Source organism: Ovis canadensis, chromosome 22, assembly GCF_042477335.2.
Source record: "Ovis canadensis isolate MfBH-ARS-UI-01 breed Bighorn chromosome 22, ARS-UI_OviCan_v2, whole genome shotgun sequence".
Taxonomy (NCBI): Eukaryota; Metazoa; Chordata; class Mammalia; order Artiodactyla; family Bovidae; genus Ovis; species Ovis canadensis.
Window position 1 is genome coordinate 67,162,625 of NC_091266.1, and position 19,168 is coordinate 67,181,792.

A 19,168-nucleotide genomic window follows, 5' to 3' on the forward strand; every position below is an offset into this window, starting at 1 on the left:
GCAGGGTGGAAGAAGAGGACAGAGGGGTCAAGGTGGCTCTGCCTCCATGCTGGGGACGGGGCCCTGCCATCCCACATCAGCCCCCGGGTGGGGGGACCACAGAGCGGGGCCCTCAGCCCACCACCCGCAGGGCACAAAACAGGCCCGAGACTCCTGCCGGCGTCAGCGCCCCTTCACGGCACAGGGAGGCACACGTCGGACACCGTAACACGGCTGCGGCTCTAACTCCAGAGCAAGGGACTGTCACAGTGCTGGGGCCTGGGGGGGAGAGCGGGTTAGGGCTGGCTCAGTGTGTGCAGTGCAGCCTCAGTGCTAAGCGTGTGCAAAGCACGTGTTCTGCCACTGAGCTAACCCCCCACAGAGGTGATTTTTGCTCTTCTCGCTTCCCTTCATTTTTTGTATTGTACATAGAGATGGATCACTTATTTAAAAGTAAAATCAGAGCCTATTAATTAAGATCTTCCTATGTCACCAGATAGAGGACAGAAGTAAATCACACAGGAAACCTCTGTAAAATACCCAGAACATTATAACAGAAACAATTTGGAGCTCTGTGGTGTCCTGCACAAATAAAGACAGGACATTTTATTTATTTTATTTTTTTTTTAGTTTTTAATTTTTTTAATTTTAAAATCTTTAATTCTTACATGTTTCCAAACATGAATCCCCCTCCCACCTCCCTCCCCATAACATCTCTGTGGGTCATCCCCATGCACCAGCCCCAAGCATGCTGTATCCTGCGTCAGACATAGACTGGCGATTCAATTCTTACATGATAGTATACATGTTAGAATGCCATTCTCCCAAATCATCCCACCCTCTCCCTCTCCCTCTGAGTCCAAAAGTCCGTTATACACAGCTGTGTCTTTTTAAGACAGGACATTTTAAAACATAAAATCTACTCAGCTCATTGATTTTAACATACACAATAAAAATTCTAATATTCTTGATTTTAGAATTTGACAAAATACTTCTAAACAGTAATTATCCCCTAATTTTCTATAATGAACATGTACCTTTTTTAATAGTCAGAGATTAACTTTTTCACAATTGGTCAACTCCTGTTTTTCCCCTCTACTGAATCTGCCAGTTGATTTGACAAAGTGGACTAACATTCGGGTGCTGAATTTTTATTCTCTGGCCAGGAGTTTGGCTGCTGGTGATTCAGCACCATTAGGGCTGCTCAGACAAAACTCCTGCTCAGGGGCTGAGAATTGCACCAGGAGGTCAGGCACTCTGCCGTGGAAATGATGAGCACAGAATTGATGTTGTCTTACATAAACCCTACCAGAAACAGACCCATGTAAACAGGACCTTACTCCCCCTTGTCCGCCCGATGTCAAAGGGAGTGCAGGCCCCCACCCCGTGCTCCGACCTATGGGCTGGTGGAGCCCGCTGGGTGCTGTGTTGGCTGATATTGGTGCAGGTGTCAGCAGCCCGTGCTGGCAGAGCCCAGGCCTGGCCATGTGGGCTCCTGGATAAAGCTCTGATGAGTTGCCGCTGAAGGGATCAGCCTTTGAAATGATGGCCAACAGCAGCTAATGATAAACTAATATCTTGGGCTGGAGGACAAGGAAGGTGGCATTGGTCAGCTGCTCACCCTCCTTCTCAAGAATGTGTCATAAAAGCTTTGCCTCTCCACAGGAGCATCCTCGAAGGTCGGCAGATCCCCCACGGGCGCCATGGCCGCCCTGGGCATCACGGTCGCCCTGCTGGTGTGGATGGCCGCCCTGCTGCTCATCTCCATCTGGAAACACATCTACAGCAGCTGGAAACTGCCCCCTGGCCCTTTCCCACTGCCCATCATTGGGAATCTTTTGCAACTGGATATTAAGAACATTCCCAAGTCCTTCACCAGGGTAAGAGAAATATTGTTGATTTGAGGGGGGAGAATTCAGAAATTAGATGTAATATGTGTGCATTCAACTCACTCTCAGACAAATTATAATTCAATACCAGCTTGTTGTGAATCAACTGAATTACCAGTTCCACCCAAGAGTGATCATCAAAACGTTAAGCTGCTGCTGCAGCTTGGGCGCGCTGCTCAGTGGGCGCCGCTCACGGCTGGCCCCAGAGGTCCTGCCTGAGCAGTGTCGACTGCCTTGTCGTTGGGTGGCTTGGCCAGCCCAGTGTGGCCGTGGCTGCTGCTGCCTGCCCCTGCCATGCGAGGAGAGACCTGCATTGACACCCGATGCACACTGGCTGGGTGTCTGCAGCTCTCCTTAGGTGCCAAAGAACAGAGGGAAAGGGAGGTGATTCCCCCGCCCCCCGCACACCTCTTACTGCATTTGTTGTGGCCAGTGGATGAGCTCCTAAGTCTAGAAACTAAACACGTTGATGAATCTATTAGAAGAGTCAGCAAAAGAACGTCCCAGGGCGCAGAGCTCTTTAAAACGCATTGACGAGCTTCACTCTCCAGGGAGGAAGATGGGCTTGGGGACTCTGGACAGTTCAGATCCAGGGTGTCCAACAGCATCCTAGGGTCCAGGACCTGGACTGGGGACAGCAGACTGGAGGTGGTGGGGGCAGTCACACGGGGAGACCTCGGGGGGACCGGAGGAATCAGCCAGGCCTTCCGAGTTAACTGTGTCTGGGAGGGAGGGGAACGAGGTGCACCCAGGTGCTTGCACCGGGATGTGCTCCCTGTGGAAGAAGCCACCGTGGGAGGCCTTCCCCAGGTAGCTCTGGCTTCTCCTGGTCAGCAACAGCGGTCTTGGGGATCACGTTGAAGCATGGGCCTCCTCTTGGAGTCAGCGCCGGCTCACCCCGTGGCCTGTTTGTCTCCGCAGCTGGCAGAGAGGTTCGGGCCGGTGTTCACCCTGTACCTGGGTTCTCGGCGCGTCGTGGTTGTACACGGCTACAAGCCCGTGAAGGAGGTCCTGCTTGACTACAAGAACGAGTTTTCTGGCAGAGGAGAAAACCCTGGGTTCCAGGTGCACAAAAACAACGGTGTGTCCTGCTCGGGGTCGGGGTGCTGGGGAGATGTTGAGGGAGGCCCAGAAGTGACAGGAACAGCTTGCCAAAGATAGAAAGGTGACGTGATCCGCAGACAAGTCAGGTGAGGATCGGTTCATCCGGTCATTGCTCCGCGTGTGCTGATGAAAGCTACTGTGTGAGCCTTGCACACCAGAGCGGACAAGACCTGGAACATCCACCCACTGACCAGCAAGACAGACTTGTTCGTAGAGAAACAGGCCAGAGGAAGGTGCTTCTGCTGTCTGGCCCAGCGGTGCCTCCCTCCACAGACCTTTCTGCCTCCCTGGGTCCCCTGTCTCTCCCAGGAGCTGTTTCCACTCACAGCTTCAACCGCTCTGGGGTGTGGGGGCTCCATCTATTGAGGTCCCTCACCCATGAATGGCACCGGCCTCTCCATTGAGGGGGCCTCTGATGTCCCACCCGGGGCTGTTCTTAGATCAGGAAGAGGGTGCTGAGATGTCCCTGTGACCCCTCTTTCCTCTGCCCTTCCCAGCCCCCAGGCTCCAGACCCAAGAATTCCCTATGCAGGGGAGGAGGCCTAGGGATCTAACTGGTCTTTATTGGAGTATTTTCCAGAGTCTTGACTTCAGACTCCACCATCTGTGTCTCCTGGGAAGTCCTGGAGCCAGGGTGGGGGGCACTGGCTGGTGGGGGTGCCCCTCCTGCCCTCCCAGCTCTGAAGGTTCCTGGCCCCTGCTGTCCTCCGACCTCAGCCGCTTGTCCTTGGCCACTTGCTCTCTGGTGTTTAAGTGAGATTCTAAAGCAGATTAGGGTGAAACAGTGTCCCTTCTACCCACAAAACTTGGAACCCTCACTTCTTCCTGAGTCAGTTTTGGTGATGAGCTTCTGGAAAACTCATTCATTTTGCGGAGGATTTCCGAATTGCTGTGCTGACAGTTGTGTGTGGACCTCTTGCTGCATTTTTCCAGCCTGCATTTCTGAGGCATTTGATTGTCTCTCTCAGATACTGTGCTTTTGGTTTTCTTCTTAGGAGCTCCTGAAACCAAATTAAGCACCTAAGCATTGTCATTTACACAGAGGAGGTTTACTGGAGGAGAGCCCCGGGAAGGCAGGAGTTCTGGAGTCGGAGCTTTATCACGGTCGGGGGCGTCCAGGGAGCCCTGGGGCAAGTCGCGTGCCCCTGAAGGCGGTCAGGCGGAGCCGGCTCCCACATCCTGCAGCTGGGGCACCAGGGGCCTGGCTACCCCCTGCCTGTCCCACACGGCCTAGGGCTGACCCTGCACGTCAACCAGGCATTGGAACCAGGTCTGTGGTTCCCAGGAATAATGACGTGAATGTCCTCGATTATCGTAGTGTGGAGCAGCGGCTTCATATCAGTGTGCTGAGAGGGCCGCCCATCACTTCAGTCAGTCTGCCAGGCTCTGGAAGGGGAGCTTCCCTGCCTCCATTTCTGCCTGTCTGGTCCCAGGCGATGGCGCCTCTCTGGGGTCTGTCTCTTCATCTGCACGCCTCTGTGTCTCACCATCTCTGCCAATGCATCTCTCTTTCTCTTTGTCTCTTCTCACATTTTTCTGTATCTTCTTTTCTTTCTACACAATTCTCCCCAAAACATTTTTAAACTCCCCTCTTCCCCACCCCTCCCTCCTCAACCGCCTCCTCTCCTCACCACGCGCTCTTCAGAGTGGTCCCCCAGCCCCTCTCCTTCCTCCCTTCCTCTAGCGTCTCAGGTCCTCAGGCCTCGGGGCACAGCCTCTGCCCTATCCTCCAGCATCCTCAGCACACACTCCCTGATCCCTGCCATCCTTGCTTGTCCACCCTCTGTCCTGGGCCAGCAACGTGGAGGGCCAGAGCCGCCCGAGGCCTGGCCAGGCTGAGGCCGCAGTCAGCCGTGAGTTTGGAATGTCCCTTCCCTAGGTGCCCTCCTGGGCTGCTCTGCTGCATACTCGGCTTCCACTTGGCCCATAATATGATGTCCCGCAAGAATCATTGCCAGGGCACCTGAATACATGACCCTGAGGTCAGTCCTACCTGTACTTTTAACTTGGTGAAGAGTACCTGTAACCGGGCCTCCTCCATGCCCACACACCCACCAGTGGTCATGCTCTCTGTCCACGGGCTTGTCCGCGTGGCTGCCTCCTTGGGTCACACACCTCTTCTCCCAGCCCCGCTGGTGCTTCCTCTGCAGGCCAGCCAGGTGTCCTCTTGGGCCTGGCCAGACTTCCTTCAAGAAAGACTGGGGCCATGGCCTTCCTCAGACCTGGACATGCAGGCGGGAAGCAGCTTGAGGGCTTCCCAGCTCTCGAGGTCTGCTGGCTGGAACCTTGGATTTTAGTAAGGACTTGCTGTGAAGCCACGAAGTGCAAGTTGAGGGATCTGCAGTGTGAGGTCAGAAACGACTGAAAGCAGTGTGGTGCGGCGGCCTGGACGGAAGGGGGGCTGGATGGAAGCCTGGACGGAAGGGGGGCTGGATGGCAGCCTGGACGGAAGAGGGGCTGGATGGAAGCCTGGACGGAAGGGGGGCTGGATGGCAGCCTGGACGGAAGGGGGGCTGGATGGCAGCCTGGACGGAAGGGGGGCTGGATGGAAGCCTGGACGGAAGGGGGGCTGGATGGCAGCCTGGACGGAAGGGGGGCTGGATGGAAGCCTGGACGGAAGGGGGGCTGGATGGAAGCCTGGACGGAAGGGGGGCTGGATGGCAGCCTGGACGGAAGGGGGGCTGGATGGCAGCCTGGACGGAAGGGGGGCTGGATGGAAGCCTGGACGGAAGGGGGGCTGGATGGCAGCCTGGACGGAAGGGGGGCTGGATGGCAGCCTGGACGGAAGGGGGGCTGGATGGCAGCCTGGACGGAAGGGGGGCTGGATGGAAGCCTGGACGGAAGGGGGGCTGGATGGCAGCCTGGACGGAAGGGGGGCTGGATGGCAGCCTGGACGGAAGGGGGGCTGGATGGCAGCCTGGACGGAAGGGGGGCTGGATGGCAGCCTGGACGGAAGGGGGGCTGGATGGAAGCCTGGACAGAAGGGGGGCTGGATGGCAGCCTGGACGGAAGGGGGGCTGGATGGAAGCCTGGACGGAAGAGGGGCTTCGCAGAGAATGGGTGTGTGTCTCTGTGTGGCCGAGTCCCTCCACTGCTCACCTGAAACTCTCACAACCGTGCTAACTGGCCATGTTGCTGCTCTCCTGTGAAAGCTGCTCAGGTCTGTCCAACTCTTTGTGACCCCGTGAACAGTACAGTCCATCCAGGCCAGAATACTGGAGCGGGTAGCCATTCTCTTCTCCAGGGGATCTTCCCAATACAAGAATCGAACCCAGGTTTTCCATAGTGCAGGCGGATTCTTTACCAGCTGAGCCACATACCCTAATACAAAATGTTTTGGCATTAAAAAAAAAAAATCACTGAAAGCAAAATGGCCTCAAAGGAATTAGTCAGCAGGCAGGAAAGAGGCGGGAGGCACTTCTTGGTAGTCAGGCACGGTCCCCCTCTCGTGGGGGGACGCAAGACATAGTGAGGGAAGCAAGGAGGCTATGACTGAGGAGCTTACATGGGCAACAGAGAAAACCAGGCTCCACACCAAAGGCCTCCCTGCAAACCGGAGCATTGGTTCCTGTGTGGTCAGTGGGCCCCTCAGTGGCCCCTGCAGAGTCGAGCCCATTACTCCTGCCCTTCTCCTGAGAAAAATGTTTGTGGTAACGGTTCTCCTGCTCCTTCTCCTTAGGGATCATTTTCAACAATGGACAAACCTGGCGGGACACCCGGCGGTTCTCGTTGACCATCCTCCGTGACTTAGGGATGGGCAAACAGGGCAACGAGCAGCGGATCCAGAGGGAGGCCCACTTCCTGCTGGATGTGCTCAGGAAGACCCAGGGTGCGTACAGCCTGGGGCTCACACCCACCCCTCCTTCGACAGTTAGCCCGCAGACACCACTTCACAGGTCGGTTTCCTCTCTGATCCTGGGGGTAAGGTGATCACTGAGGGTGTAGCTGGTGTATCCTGAATCACTGACAAGTAAGGAAAACCCCAGTGGCTCACACTCCCACCGCCTCCCAAGAATTCTCTCGGTTCTAGGGCGTCTCCTCACAGGCACTGGGAATGTCCCTCCTGCTGTGCCCACAGCAAGCGCCCTCTAAATGCCCCTGTTTTCCAGGCCAGCCCTTTGACCCCACACTTGTCATCGGCTTCGCTCCTTACAATGTCATCTCTGACATCCTCTTCCACAAGCGCTTTGACTATAAAGACAAGACGGGGCTGAGGCTAATGAGTCTGTTCAATGAGAACTTCTACCTGCTCAGCACCCCCTGGATCCAGGTGAACTGCTGTCCTCTCTCTTGCCTGCTTTGCAGCCTTGCTTCAGTTTGATGGTTTACAGCAGGAAAAGGATGAGAAGGGTCACTTGTGTGTGTGTGGACAGACGGGCACACAAGACTAGATAGCATGAACTCTCCTTCTGGAGACTTCCATGGAGCCTGTGGTTCCACCCAGCTAGCCTTGGGACACTTACCGTTTCACTCTTTAAACTGATCCTCACCAGACAGACAGTACCTCTGCCTATGTGCTCATGTTCCCACCACAGAACTCACACGGCCTCATAGAGTGGTGCCCAAGAAGATACTTTCATCCAAAATGTTCCGAATAATACAATATAGACAGCCATAAATTTGGGTTTGGAGAAGGTTATTATCCTGGCATACAAAATGCTATTGCATCCAGAAAAAGCTGTGCATAGTAAGGAAATTCTCTCCGTCCTCTCTTTCCAGCTTTATAATAATTTCTCAGACTACCTGAAGTACCTGCCTGGAAGCCATAGAAAGCTACTGAAAAACGTGTCTGAAGTAAAAGATTACGCCTTAGAGAGAACGAAGGATCACCAGAAGTCCCTGGAGCCCAGCTGCCCCCGAGGCTTCCTCGACACCATGCTGATAGAAATGGCTAAGGTACATTCGCAGTTCGTGGCTTCCAGACCAGGCGGAGCTGAGCGCTTGGCCGTTATGAGATGGGCTTGCAGGGCAGGGGGTGCTTTTTTCAGATTTATGTGATGACTTGCACTGTGGTGTCCACGCCGCCCACACATCCTGATGCTCTCAGTTTTACACACATGTGCTGGCTTCAGCATGATCTCCACACACATTGACACTCTGCCAGCCTGCCAGGCCATGCTGCACTCTGCTGTCTGTTGAGCTCACCAACAAGATGGCTTCTCTTGGGGAAGCTGTCTGGGGGGTGTGGATTGGGGTGAGTGGGACCTTCATGCTGGCTCCCTCCAGCCCATGTTTTTTAACCCCTTCTGATCAATGAATGACTGCGTCTCATCTGGGGAGAGGCCCTCAGCCTTCCTCCTCAGCACTTAACTCCCAAATTGTGCACGACCTCAGGGGGTGCAGGCCTTCCCAACACAACCTCCCTGACAACCTCTTGGGTCCCCACCTAGATCGGCCACACTTCTGTCCCCTTGGCACCACAGGAGGCTCTGCAGCGCCACGCCTGGCTTCCCTGGAAGATTTGCTCCAGTTGTCTGAGAGCCTTCTCCATCTGCTGGGCCCCCTCCCACCCCTCTTCCCATTGTAACCTGCTTCCTGGGACTGAAAGGTGCAGCTGTGGGGACAGTAGGAGGCCGAGGGCAGCCCTGCAGGAGCCCCACAGTCAGCCCTGGGCTGCTGGAGGTCGTGGCACAGGGCCAGGAAGGGCCTCAGCCCCCAGGAGGGCCCTTGGTGGCATAGAAGGATCTCCAGTCTCACAGCCAGGTGAGGGTGCATCCCCCCACAGCCCTTTTCTGGGAGCCTTGGTTCCCTCACTGTGCGACAGAGCTGATGGTTCTGTGCAGGATGGGCCCGAGGAGCAGGCAGGGCGGGCAGGTGCGCCTCTGCTCAGGGACACTGGGTCTCTTTTTCATCCACCTGAAGATGTTCCCTCATTGAGTTCCTATCTCTCATCCACAGGAAAAACACAGTGCGGACCCCATGTACACCTTAGAAAACATCGCTGTGACTGTGGCCGACCTGCTCTTTGCGGGGACGGAGACCACCAGCACCACCCTGCGATACGGGCTCCTGATTCTCATGAAATACCCAGAGGTTGAAGGTAGGACAAGCAACAGGCCAGGGCTCTGGACCTTGTGGCTGCCACATGTGGACGGAGACCCTGCGTCCCTCAGCCTGGGACATTTAAGCTTCAGCTTCCTGTCTGCAAAACAGGGAGTGCCCCTGGGATCCCTGGAGGAATGCTCTGGGGGACATGTTCTTGTACATGACAGGCGCTTGGTACTCAGCCCTCCCACACCCACTGACACACCCAGATTGCAAAAGAAAGTCCGGTGAAGAAACGCTGTACTGCCAGAACCCACTCCAGGACATGATCTGTTTACGAGAGAGCTAGCACGTGCTCGTCACCCTAAGACCCAGCCTTTCAGGAAGAGCTGGGAGGGAGGAGTGGGCAGGGGCAAGACCTCCTGGCTCATCTCACCAGATTGGAAGAGGGAGCACAGGAGGAACCCCAGGTAAAGCATTGCAAGTCTGCCTGCTGCCCTGGGTCCAGCCCTCCTCCCCCGGGCTCCTCCCCAGCCCTCCTCCCCGGGGCTCCTCCCCAGCACCTGGACCAGGTGAACTTGGGGTGGATCAGGCATGACTTTAGGGGCTGCATGCACAGAGCATCAGGCGTTAGAAACACCCGCCACCCCGGCCCATAGGGGAACAGCACTGCATGTCAGCAGGCTGGTCAGCAGCAGCCCCTAAGGAAAGAGGAGGCAGAGGAGCCACGCCAGTGCTCAGGCCTGGAGCTCCCACCTTTCACTGGGCTGGCTCTCAGCTGCGGTGGGGGTCCCCACTGCAAGGAGCCCCTCACTGCCTCAGCCATGCCTCTTGCTGATGATAATAATTTGGTTCCTACTGTGCGACAGGTGTGGGTATTAGCTCTTTAATACACTGTGGTCTTGAAGGCTGATGTGAAAGGGCATGAAGTTCTTACCTCGGGAACATGGGTATGTGATCCATCCAGGGTCAGACCTGGTCCGTCTGACTCCAAGGTCTTCGCCTTTCTATTGGATAGAAAAATGAGGGGAAGGAGCCCAGAGTCCACAGAGCAAAGCCCCTCTGGGTCTGGGGCAGTCGTGGAGGAGCTCTGACCACTCTGTACCGTTCTGTGCACCCAAAATTGTTATTTTATTCGTCATGACAAATTTCCGGCACAGAGAAAAGGCAGAAAATCAGTGTGACAGTCATCTATACACCCATTGCCAGATTTAACATGTTAGCATTTTGCAGTACTAACACAGAGCTCTTGGAAAGAAAGATTACAGAGCCAGCTGAGGACCCTCCTCACCTCCCTGGCTTCCCCACACCCCAGACTGCAGCCTCCCTGGAGTGCTGTGTAGCACCCCGCGTAGGGCTTCTTACATTTACCAATTGCCAAGTATTAGTATTTACCATTTACTAAGTAATACCATCTGCATTGTTATATGTGTTGAACTTTTTTTACTTGGTTAGCATACTGCAGGGAGCTATGTAGTCCTCTCAACATATCACAAAGGCCCACAGGCAACCTCAAACCTAGCAAGGAAAAGCAACTGCCAAAGGCTGCTGTTGCCTTTGCCAGGAGAGGGGCTTCCAGAGTCCTTCCTCCAAGGCCCCTCAGGAGTGTGACATGCTTGTCTATTTCCATTCTCCATTCGTCCATACTCCGAAGAAGCATGCAACAAGCCAGCCTGGGGTCACAGTTAATAGAGAGCTTTCCTCCTGCTAGAAATCCCCAAGACCCTTTTTTATTCTCTACTCCTGGTGTGACGACAAGCACTGGGCTAGCCGTGACCACTGAGAGAACGGAGGCCATGAACAGACAGGTGAAGGCTGTGGACCGCACACAGCCTCACCCAGCTTAGCTCTTACTGCCATGTGTGGATGGATTAGCCAATAACGTGAAGCTCCAGAAACATCTCCTGGGTCTATGGAGGGGTGCTGAACCAGCCTGGAGTCATGCGTTTATTCCATGCATATCTTGGCAGAGAAACTTCATGAAGAAATTGACAGGGTAATTGGGCCAAGCCGAATCCCTGCCATCAAGGACAGGCTGGACATGCCCTACCTGGATGCTGTGGTGCATGAGATTCAGCGATTCATCGACCTCATTCCCTCCAATCTGCTCCATGAAGCAACCCAGGACACAGTGTTCAGAGGATATGTCATCCCCAAGGTCAGATGGGAGCCTGAGTGCACACCCAGCAGATCAGCTGCCTTCCAGGGAACGGGATGGGGCCGAGGACACCCCGTCTCGGCAGGTGTTGCTGAACACTAGGGGCTGGGCCAGCATCCCTACCTGCAGAGTGCCGCTCCCCCAGCAGGCCTGGTGCGGACCTGGTGACCCCAGAAATGAGGCCGTCTAGGAAGGGGGTTCCTCAGGTGGTGGCTGGGGTGGTGGTGTGTCCCAGAGCCAGGAACAGACAACAGTGCCATCCAGCCCTGGATGTGCCACTCCGAGAAGCTACTGGAGCTCTCATCACCATCTAGTCATGAGTCCGCCTGCTATCTGCCCTTAGGGAAAAACTTCTCCAGCTGGAAATGTACCATTTGTCTCACGTAAAATTCAACTGGGGGCCCCCAGATGAAAGCCTGTGACATGTTAACCTGACTGACCAAGGCGGCCTGTGTTCCCTCCAGGGCACACTCATAATTCCGACGCTGGACTCTGTCTTGTATGATAAGCAAGAGTTTCCTGAACCAGAGGAGTTTAAGCCAGAGCACTTTCTGAATGAAAGTGGAAAGTTCAAGTACAGTGACCATTTCAAGGCATTTTCTGCAGGTAAGAAGCACCCAGAGGCAGCACCTTGTGTGGGACTGTCCCTGATCCCTACTCTCTGCTCCACACGTGACTGCCTTGAGCCCCTAACCCCAGCCTGACCCAAGCGTGCTCTTCCCTGTGCAGAGAGGTTAGATGACATCTTGCCACTGGGAGTCCTGAGACTGAGTTGGGGATGAGTCACTTTTCTCCTTAGCTACTTCGTTTAATAGAACTTGGTGAACTCTTTCACAGCTATATTGCCTGCCTCTCTATAATTTTAAACAAGGGTCACAGCAAAACCTAGTACTCGGTTACCTGGACCCATCACAGGGCCGCCTCCCCTTCCCAGGGAAGGCCTCCCGTCAGTGTGCTGCGAGGGAAGGTCTGTGACCAACTCTGTAACTGTAACTCTCAATGTGAGAGCACTGGCTTCCACGTGGGCCCCCTTCTTCCCCAGGACGTCAGGCTGAGCACTGGCAGAGTCGATTCTCCTGACCTACCGCAGGTTTATGCAGTTGGGAGCTGGTGGTTGAGGCCCTGATCCTCCTACACTGGAATCCGCTCTGGGCTCCCGTTCAGTGGGTAGATGGGCCCCGTTCTGCTTCAGTGCCGTGACTCATGGCCTCCTCCCACCCTCCCTCCCCCTGCTCCCTGGCCTGGGGCAGAGTCTTAGTGTCGTTGTCGCCTCCAGGAAAGCGGGTGTGTGTTGGAGAAGGCCTGGCTCGCATGGAACTGTTCCTGTTCTTGGCCGCCATCCTGCAGCACTTTAACCTGAAGTCACTTGTTGACCCGAAGGATATCGACCTCAGCCCCATTGCAATTGGGTTTGGCAAGATCCCGCCCCGTTACAAACTCTGTCTCATTCCCCGCTCAGAAGTGTGAGGCGCAAACGCCCTGAAACCCTGGGCTCCCCTGCATCCCCTCTGTGAGGACTCTGCGAGCCCAGGCTCCGGAGGGAACCAGCCGGGCCAGAGACACTGCTTTCCAGCCCACGTTCCTCAGACAGAGTTTGAAAGCAAAGTGCGAAAAGATTGTGTCAAACTAATTAAACTAATTGGAGCAAACTATGACTTGGCTTGTGTTGGAGTTCCTAGAAATCATGATAAGTAAGAACACGTCAGTGTCGTTTAAAGTGAACTTCTGAAAAAATAGAGCTACCCAGTCATCGGAGTCAGTGTGTCTTATAAAGGAGTCACAAAGAGGAAAACAGATGTTATTTTGTTGTTCAGAAAAAATAAAACTAATATCGCTTTGGCTATCTTCCCTAGGATATGAAGTTCTTCCTTCAGGCTCACTAGTAGCATCATCCTGTGCTATATTTTAAGACTGAAATATATCTGAAGAGTCATCACAGACATCTGATGTTATCTCTTGGTGTTAAAGTCCGACTGTGTGCCTGCGAGGGGAAGTGCTCAGCATGTAGAGACTCTGGTGCGCAATGAGGCTTCAACCAGCTCCCTAACCTGAATCTCAGGAGAATCTGAGAAACAGAAGAGTAATTTTGGACAAGAACACTGTCTCCATCCACCGGGCACACACCAGGAAAACCACTGTATGCCCAGCCCTCCTGCCTTGACTTCCCTGTCAGTAAAAGGGGTGTGAGAGCAGCCCCTCCAGGGCAGAGATGTGAGGGCTGAGCGGGTGTGATGCGGAGCTTTAGAATGTGCAGTACCTGAGTCCCATGTGTGTCCCAGGTTCCTTAGTAAAGTGAGTCAGCCCAGCAGTGCAGCCTCTTCCTGTCTCTCACTGACCCTCCTGAATTCTCACGTAGGAGGATCCTGTGATAACATCGTGGCCACGTAGGTAACCCAGGACCGTCTCCTGTTCTCAGGGTCCTTACACTAATCCATTACATAGTCAAAGTTCCACCTTCCATGTGAGGTAGCTTACATATAGCTTAGAAGAAAGTGGTGTCATGTCCCAAGCAAACCCAAAATCTAGCAGAGCAAATTACAAGATCTGAAAGCCTGAGGGTCCCTTTTGGCTTGAAGCTCTGCCTGCTGAAGCCAGTGGGGCAGAGGTCCTACCCTTGATTCTCTGCTGGGCAGGTGTCATGCCCCTAGATCTTTGTCAGACAGCCCTGGCTCCACCAGTTCAGACAGGAACAGTCTATCTTGTTGGAAGCAAGTCAAAGATTCCCATTTTTGAAACCAAGGAATTGGCCCTGATGATCTGAGTCACTTTTGGGGTCATGCATCACTTGTCTAAAAGCATAACACACTTCACAGCTGAATAGCTCTATCATCTCATCCTGTAAAACCCACGAAGTCCAACAGCATATATTGGTTGCTTTCCATCTTCACTCCAAATTGGCAGTTTTCCTGCTGAGGTAGCTGATTAATTCCCAGTTCACACCCAATACTAATTTCCTTATCCAAGGGACACTGAGTCACACCCTTGATTTTCTCTTCCAAACATGAATACATTTTTTTCAATCAGTTCAGTTCAGTCTATCAGACGTGTCTGACTCTCTGACCCCGGAACACCTGGACTGCAGCACACCAGGGCTCCCTGTCCATCACCAACTCTTGGAGCTTGTTCAAACTCATGTCCAAAAGCCAGCGATGCCATCCAACCATCTCATCCTCTGTTGTCCCCTCCTCATCCTGCCTTTAATCTTTCCCAGCATCACGGTCTTAACAAATGAGTCAGTTCTTTGCATCAGGTGGCCAAAGTATTGGAGTTTCAGCTTCAACATCAGTCCTTCCAGTGAATATTCAAGACTGGTTTCCTTTAGGATGGACTGGCTTGACCTTCTTGCAGTCCGAGGGGCTCTCAAGAGTCTTCTCCAGCACAGAAGCATCAGTTCTTTGGTGGTCAGCTTTCTCTATGGCCCAAACCTCACATCTTTACATGATACTGGAAAAATCATAGTTTTGACTAGAGGGACATTTCTCAGAAAAGTAATGTCTGTGCTTTTTAATATGCTGTCTAGGTTTGTCATAGCTTTTCTTCCAAGGAGTAAGCGTCTTTTAATTTCATGGCTGCAGTCACCATCTGCAGTGATTTTGGAGCCCAGAAAAATAAAGTCTGACACTGTTTCCACTGTTTCCCCATCTATTTGCCATGAAGTGATGGGATGTCATGATCTTAGTTTTTTGAACATTGAGTTTGAAGTCAGATTTTTCACTCTCTTCTTTCATTTTCATCAAGAGGCTCTTCAGTTCCTCTTCACATTCTGCCATAAGGGTGGTGTCATTTGCATATCTGAGGCTATTGATATTTCTCCCGACAATCTTGATTCCAGCTTATGCTTCATCCAGTCCTGCATTTCACATGATGTACTCTGCACAGAAGTTAAATAAGCAGGGTGACAATACACAGCCTTGATGTACTACTTTCCCGATTTGGGATCAGTCTGTTGTTCTATGTCCAGTTCTAACTGTTGCTTCTTGACCTGCATACAGATTTCTCAGGAGGCAGGTAAGGTGGTCTGGTATTCCCATCTCTTGAAGAATCTTCAGCAGTTTTTTGAGACCCACACGGTCAAACGCTTTGGCATAGTCAATAAAGCAGAAGTCGATGTTTGTCTGGAACTCTCTTGGTTTTTCGATGATCCAGCAGATGTTGGCAACTTGATCTCTGGTTTCTCTGCTTTTTCTCGGTTCACATACTGTTGAAGCCTTGCTTGGAGAATTTTGAACATTACTTTGCTAGCGTGTGAAAGTGAAAGTTGCTCAGTCATGTCCAACTCTTTGCGACCCCGTGGACTCTACAGTCCATGGAATTCTCTAGGCCAGAATACTGGAGTGGGTAGCCTTTCCTTTCTCCAAGGGATCTTTCCAACCCAGGGATCAAACTCAGGTCTCCTGCACTGCAGGCAGATTCTTTACCAGCTGAGCCACAAGGGAAGCCCGTTGCAAGCGTGTGAGATGAATGCAATTGTGTGCTAGTTTGAACATTCTTTGGGAATGCCTTTTTTTGGTGATTGGAATGACAACTGATCTTTTCCACTGTTGAGTTTTCCAAGTTTACTGGAATATTGAGTGCAGCACTTTAGCAGCAGCCTCTTTTAGGATTTGAAATAGCTCAGCTTGAATTCCATCACCTCCACTACCTTTGTTCATAGTGATGCTTTCTAAGGCCCACTTGACTTCACATTCCAGGATGTCTGGCTCTAGGTGAGTGATCACACCATTGTGGTTATCTGGGTTATTAAGATCTTTTTTTGTATAGTTTTTCTGTGTATTCATGCCACCTCTTCTTACTATCTTCTGCTTCTGTTAGGTCCCTACCATTTCTGTCCTTTATCGAGCCCATCTTTGCATGAAATGTTCCCTTGGTATCTCTAATTTTCTTGAAGAGATCTCTAGTCTTTCCCATTCTATTGTTTTCCTCTATACCTTTGTGCTGATCACTGAGGAAGGCTTCTTATCTTTCCTTGCTGTTCTTTGGAACTCTGCATTCAAATGGGTATATCTTTCCTTTTCTCCTTTGCTTTTCACTTCCCTTCTTTTCACAGCTATTTGTAAGGCTTCCTCAGACAGCCATTTTGCCTTTTTGCACTTCTTTTTCTTGGGTGGGGTTGGTCTTGATGACTTCCTCCTGTACAATGTCACAACCTCTGTCCATAGTCCTTCAGGCACTCTGTCTATCAGATCTAATGCCTTGAATCTGTTTGTCACTTCTACTGTGTAATTATAAGAGATTTGATTTAGGTCGTACCTGAACGGTCTAGTGGTTTTCCTTACTTTCTTCAATTTAAGTCTGAATTTTGCAATAAAGAGTTCGTGATCTGAACCACAGTCAGCTCCTGGTCTTGTTTTTGTTGACTGTATAGAGCTTCTCCATCTTTGGCTGCAAAGATTATAATCAATCTGATTTCGGTGTTGACCATCTGGTGATGTCCATGTGTAGAGTCTTCTCTTGTGTTGTTGGAGCAGGGTGTTTGCTATGGCCAGCGCATTCTCTTGGCAAAACTCTGTTGGCCTTTGCCCTGCTTCATTTTGTACTCCAAGGCCAAACTTGCCTATTACTCCAGGTATGTCTTGACTTCCTACTTTTGCATTCTAGTCCCCTATGAGGAAAAGGACTTCTTTATTAATGTTATTTCTAGAAGGTCTTGTAGGTCCTCATAGAGCTATTCAACTTTACCTTCTTTGGCATTACTGATTGGGGCATAGACTTGGGTTGCTATGATACTGGGTGGTTTGCCTTGGAAATGAACAGAGCTTGTTCTGTCATCTTTGACATTGCACCCAAGTGCTGCATTTCCAACTCTTTGATTGACTCTGAGGCCTACTCCATTTCTTCCAAGAGATTCTTGCCCACAGTAGTAGATATAATGGTCATCTGAGTTAAAGTCACCCATTTCAGTTCATTGATTCCTAAAATGTTAATGTTCACTCTTGCCATTTCCTGTTTGACCATTCCCAATTTACCTTGATTTGTGGACCTAACATTCCAGGTTCCTATACAATATTGTTCTTTACAGCATCAGACTTTAATTCCATCACCAGTCACATCCACAACTGGGCATTGTTTTCACTGTGGCTTTGTTCTTTCTGAAGTTATTTCTCCATTCTTCTCCAGTAGCATACTACTGACTGGGGAGATCATCCTTCAGGGTCCTGTCTTTTTGCCTTTCATACTGTTCATGGGGTTCTCAAGGCAAGAACACTGAAGTGGTTTGTCATTCCCTTTTCCAGTGGACCACGCTTTGTCAAAACTCTCTACCGTGACCCATCTATCTTGGGTGGCCCTACATGGCATGGCTCATAGTTTCATTGAGTTAGAGAAGGTTGTGGTCCATGTGGTCAATTCGGTTAGTCTTCTGCGATTGTGGTTTTCATGCTGTCTGCCCTCTAGGCTGAGACCCTCCCAAATGTCCCAGTTCTCGCCCTCCTTGTTCAGTCGCCCTGCCTTCAAGTCGCTCCTCTCCTCGCATTCCTTGACAAGCAACTCGAGGGGGCCGGTTTGCTCCATTGGCGCCGTGAAATGTGACCAGTGAATATGCTGCTGTTTCCAGCCACCAAGTCTTGTTCGCCCTACGCTATGTATCCAGTTTCATTTTTAAACTATTTGAACGGTTCTGCCTTCCACAAAGACTGCACCTTGAACACAATTAGGCCAAGTTCTTTACCAGTTTATTACAAGTATCACCTTTCCTCCATTGTCCAATAAACTTTTCCTCATGTCCTTCCAAGACCTTTTCAATATAGTCTTTATCACTCGTACATCTGGCAATGTACATGAATATGAAAAATGCTCTAATAGTGAAAGTTTCCTCTACAACTCTCCCCTCCATTCTGAGCTGCTACCAGAATTACTTTTAAAAGCCTCATCACAGGGACCATGTGCACCTCCCCCAAATTCATATGTGGAAGCCCTAGCCCCCAGTGTGACAGTATCAAGAGTTTCGACCTTTGCGAGCTGAGTAGGTCAGAGTCCTCCTGACTGGGATTAACGCCCGTATGTAAGAGGCCCCACATAGCTGCCTTTCCCCTTGCCATGGGAGGAAGCACTGAAACTGCCCTTAGCGAGGAAGCAGGCTCTCTCCAGACCCTGAATCTGCTGGCGCCTCGATCTTGGACTAGGCAAGTTCCAGAACGGTGAGAAACAGATGTCTATTGTCAATGTTCCCAGCCTGGGAAGGGCCGGCTTGCACTTTGCATGGAGTGTTGCATGGCCAGGAAAAGTTCACTGTGGACTGCCGGGTGCCCACATCTGGAGGCTTTGTGACCTGGGAGTGGAGTTCAAGGTGTTGACAAGGCTGGGTCTGGCCTGAGGACCGAGCGAGTGAGCATGGGAAGCCTGCAGGCCATGTTCACTGTCCAACTCTGTCTGGCAATGTTGTGAACCTCTATGACATTGAAAGAGCTTCCTTGCTGACTCAGATGGTAAAGAGTCTTCCTGCAATGCAGGAGGCCAGGGTTTGATCCCTGGGTCGGGAAGATCCCCTGAAGAAGGAAATGGCAGCCCACTCCAGTACTCTGGCCTGGAGAACGCCATGGACAGAAGAGCCTGGAGGGCCCTAGCCCGTAGAGTCGCAGAGTTGGACACGACTGCGTGGCTGATGCTTCACTCCACATCCTGGACATCTGGTTTGCTCATCTGTAGCGGGAGCGCCTTTAAGGACTAATGGACTAACGAGTTGCACCCGGCTTCCCAGAGAAGCCAATGTGAAGTGCAGGCGGAGTCTCACTGTGTGGCAGTTGCTGGTGGGGTCTCTTCAGCAGGTGAAGTATCAGGTCCCCTAATGCGCTGTGTAGCCTGCTGAACACTCCAGGTTTCATGTACAGTTGACACAGGACCCAGTTTTCAAGAACTGTGAGTTCCAGGAGGGAATCACTGGGCTCTGGATGGCCGTTCTTTTTTCTAGGAATAAGGGAGCTATCATGAGGCATGAGGGGAGGTGCCCTATGAACAGATTTCTATTGGAAAGACCCCTCTCATTAGTGCTTTAGAGCAGAGGCAGAAGAGCCACAAAAAGGAGAAGACACTAGCTTTGCATAGCCAATAAATTACC

General features: G+C 51.9%; 1 protein-coding gene across 1 annotated transcript; it reads left to right on the plus strand.

The window, feature by feature from the left end:
- The first annotated feature begins 1,331 nt into the window (after positions 1-1,331).
- CYP2E1 (cytochrome P450 family 2 subfamily E member 1) lies at positions 1,332-12,767 on the plus strand. Its single transcript, XM_069567628.1, has 9 exons — positions 1,332-1,859; positions 2,790-2,949; positions 6,652-6,801; positions 7,082-7,242; positions 7,692-7,868; positions 8,871-9,012; positions 10,928-11,115; positions 11,580-11,721; positions 12,392-12,767. The coding sequence occupies exons 1-9, from the start codon at positions 1,683-1,685 to the stop codon at positions 12,580-12,582; spliced, it is 1,488 nt and encodes a 495-aa protein (XP_069423729.1). The 5' UTR covers positions 1,332-1,682; the 3' UTR covers positions 12,583-12,767.
- The last annotated feature ends 6,401 nt before the right edge of the window (positions 12,768-19,168 follow it).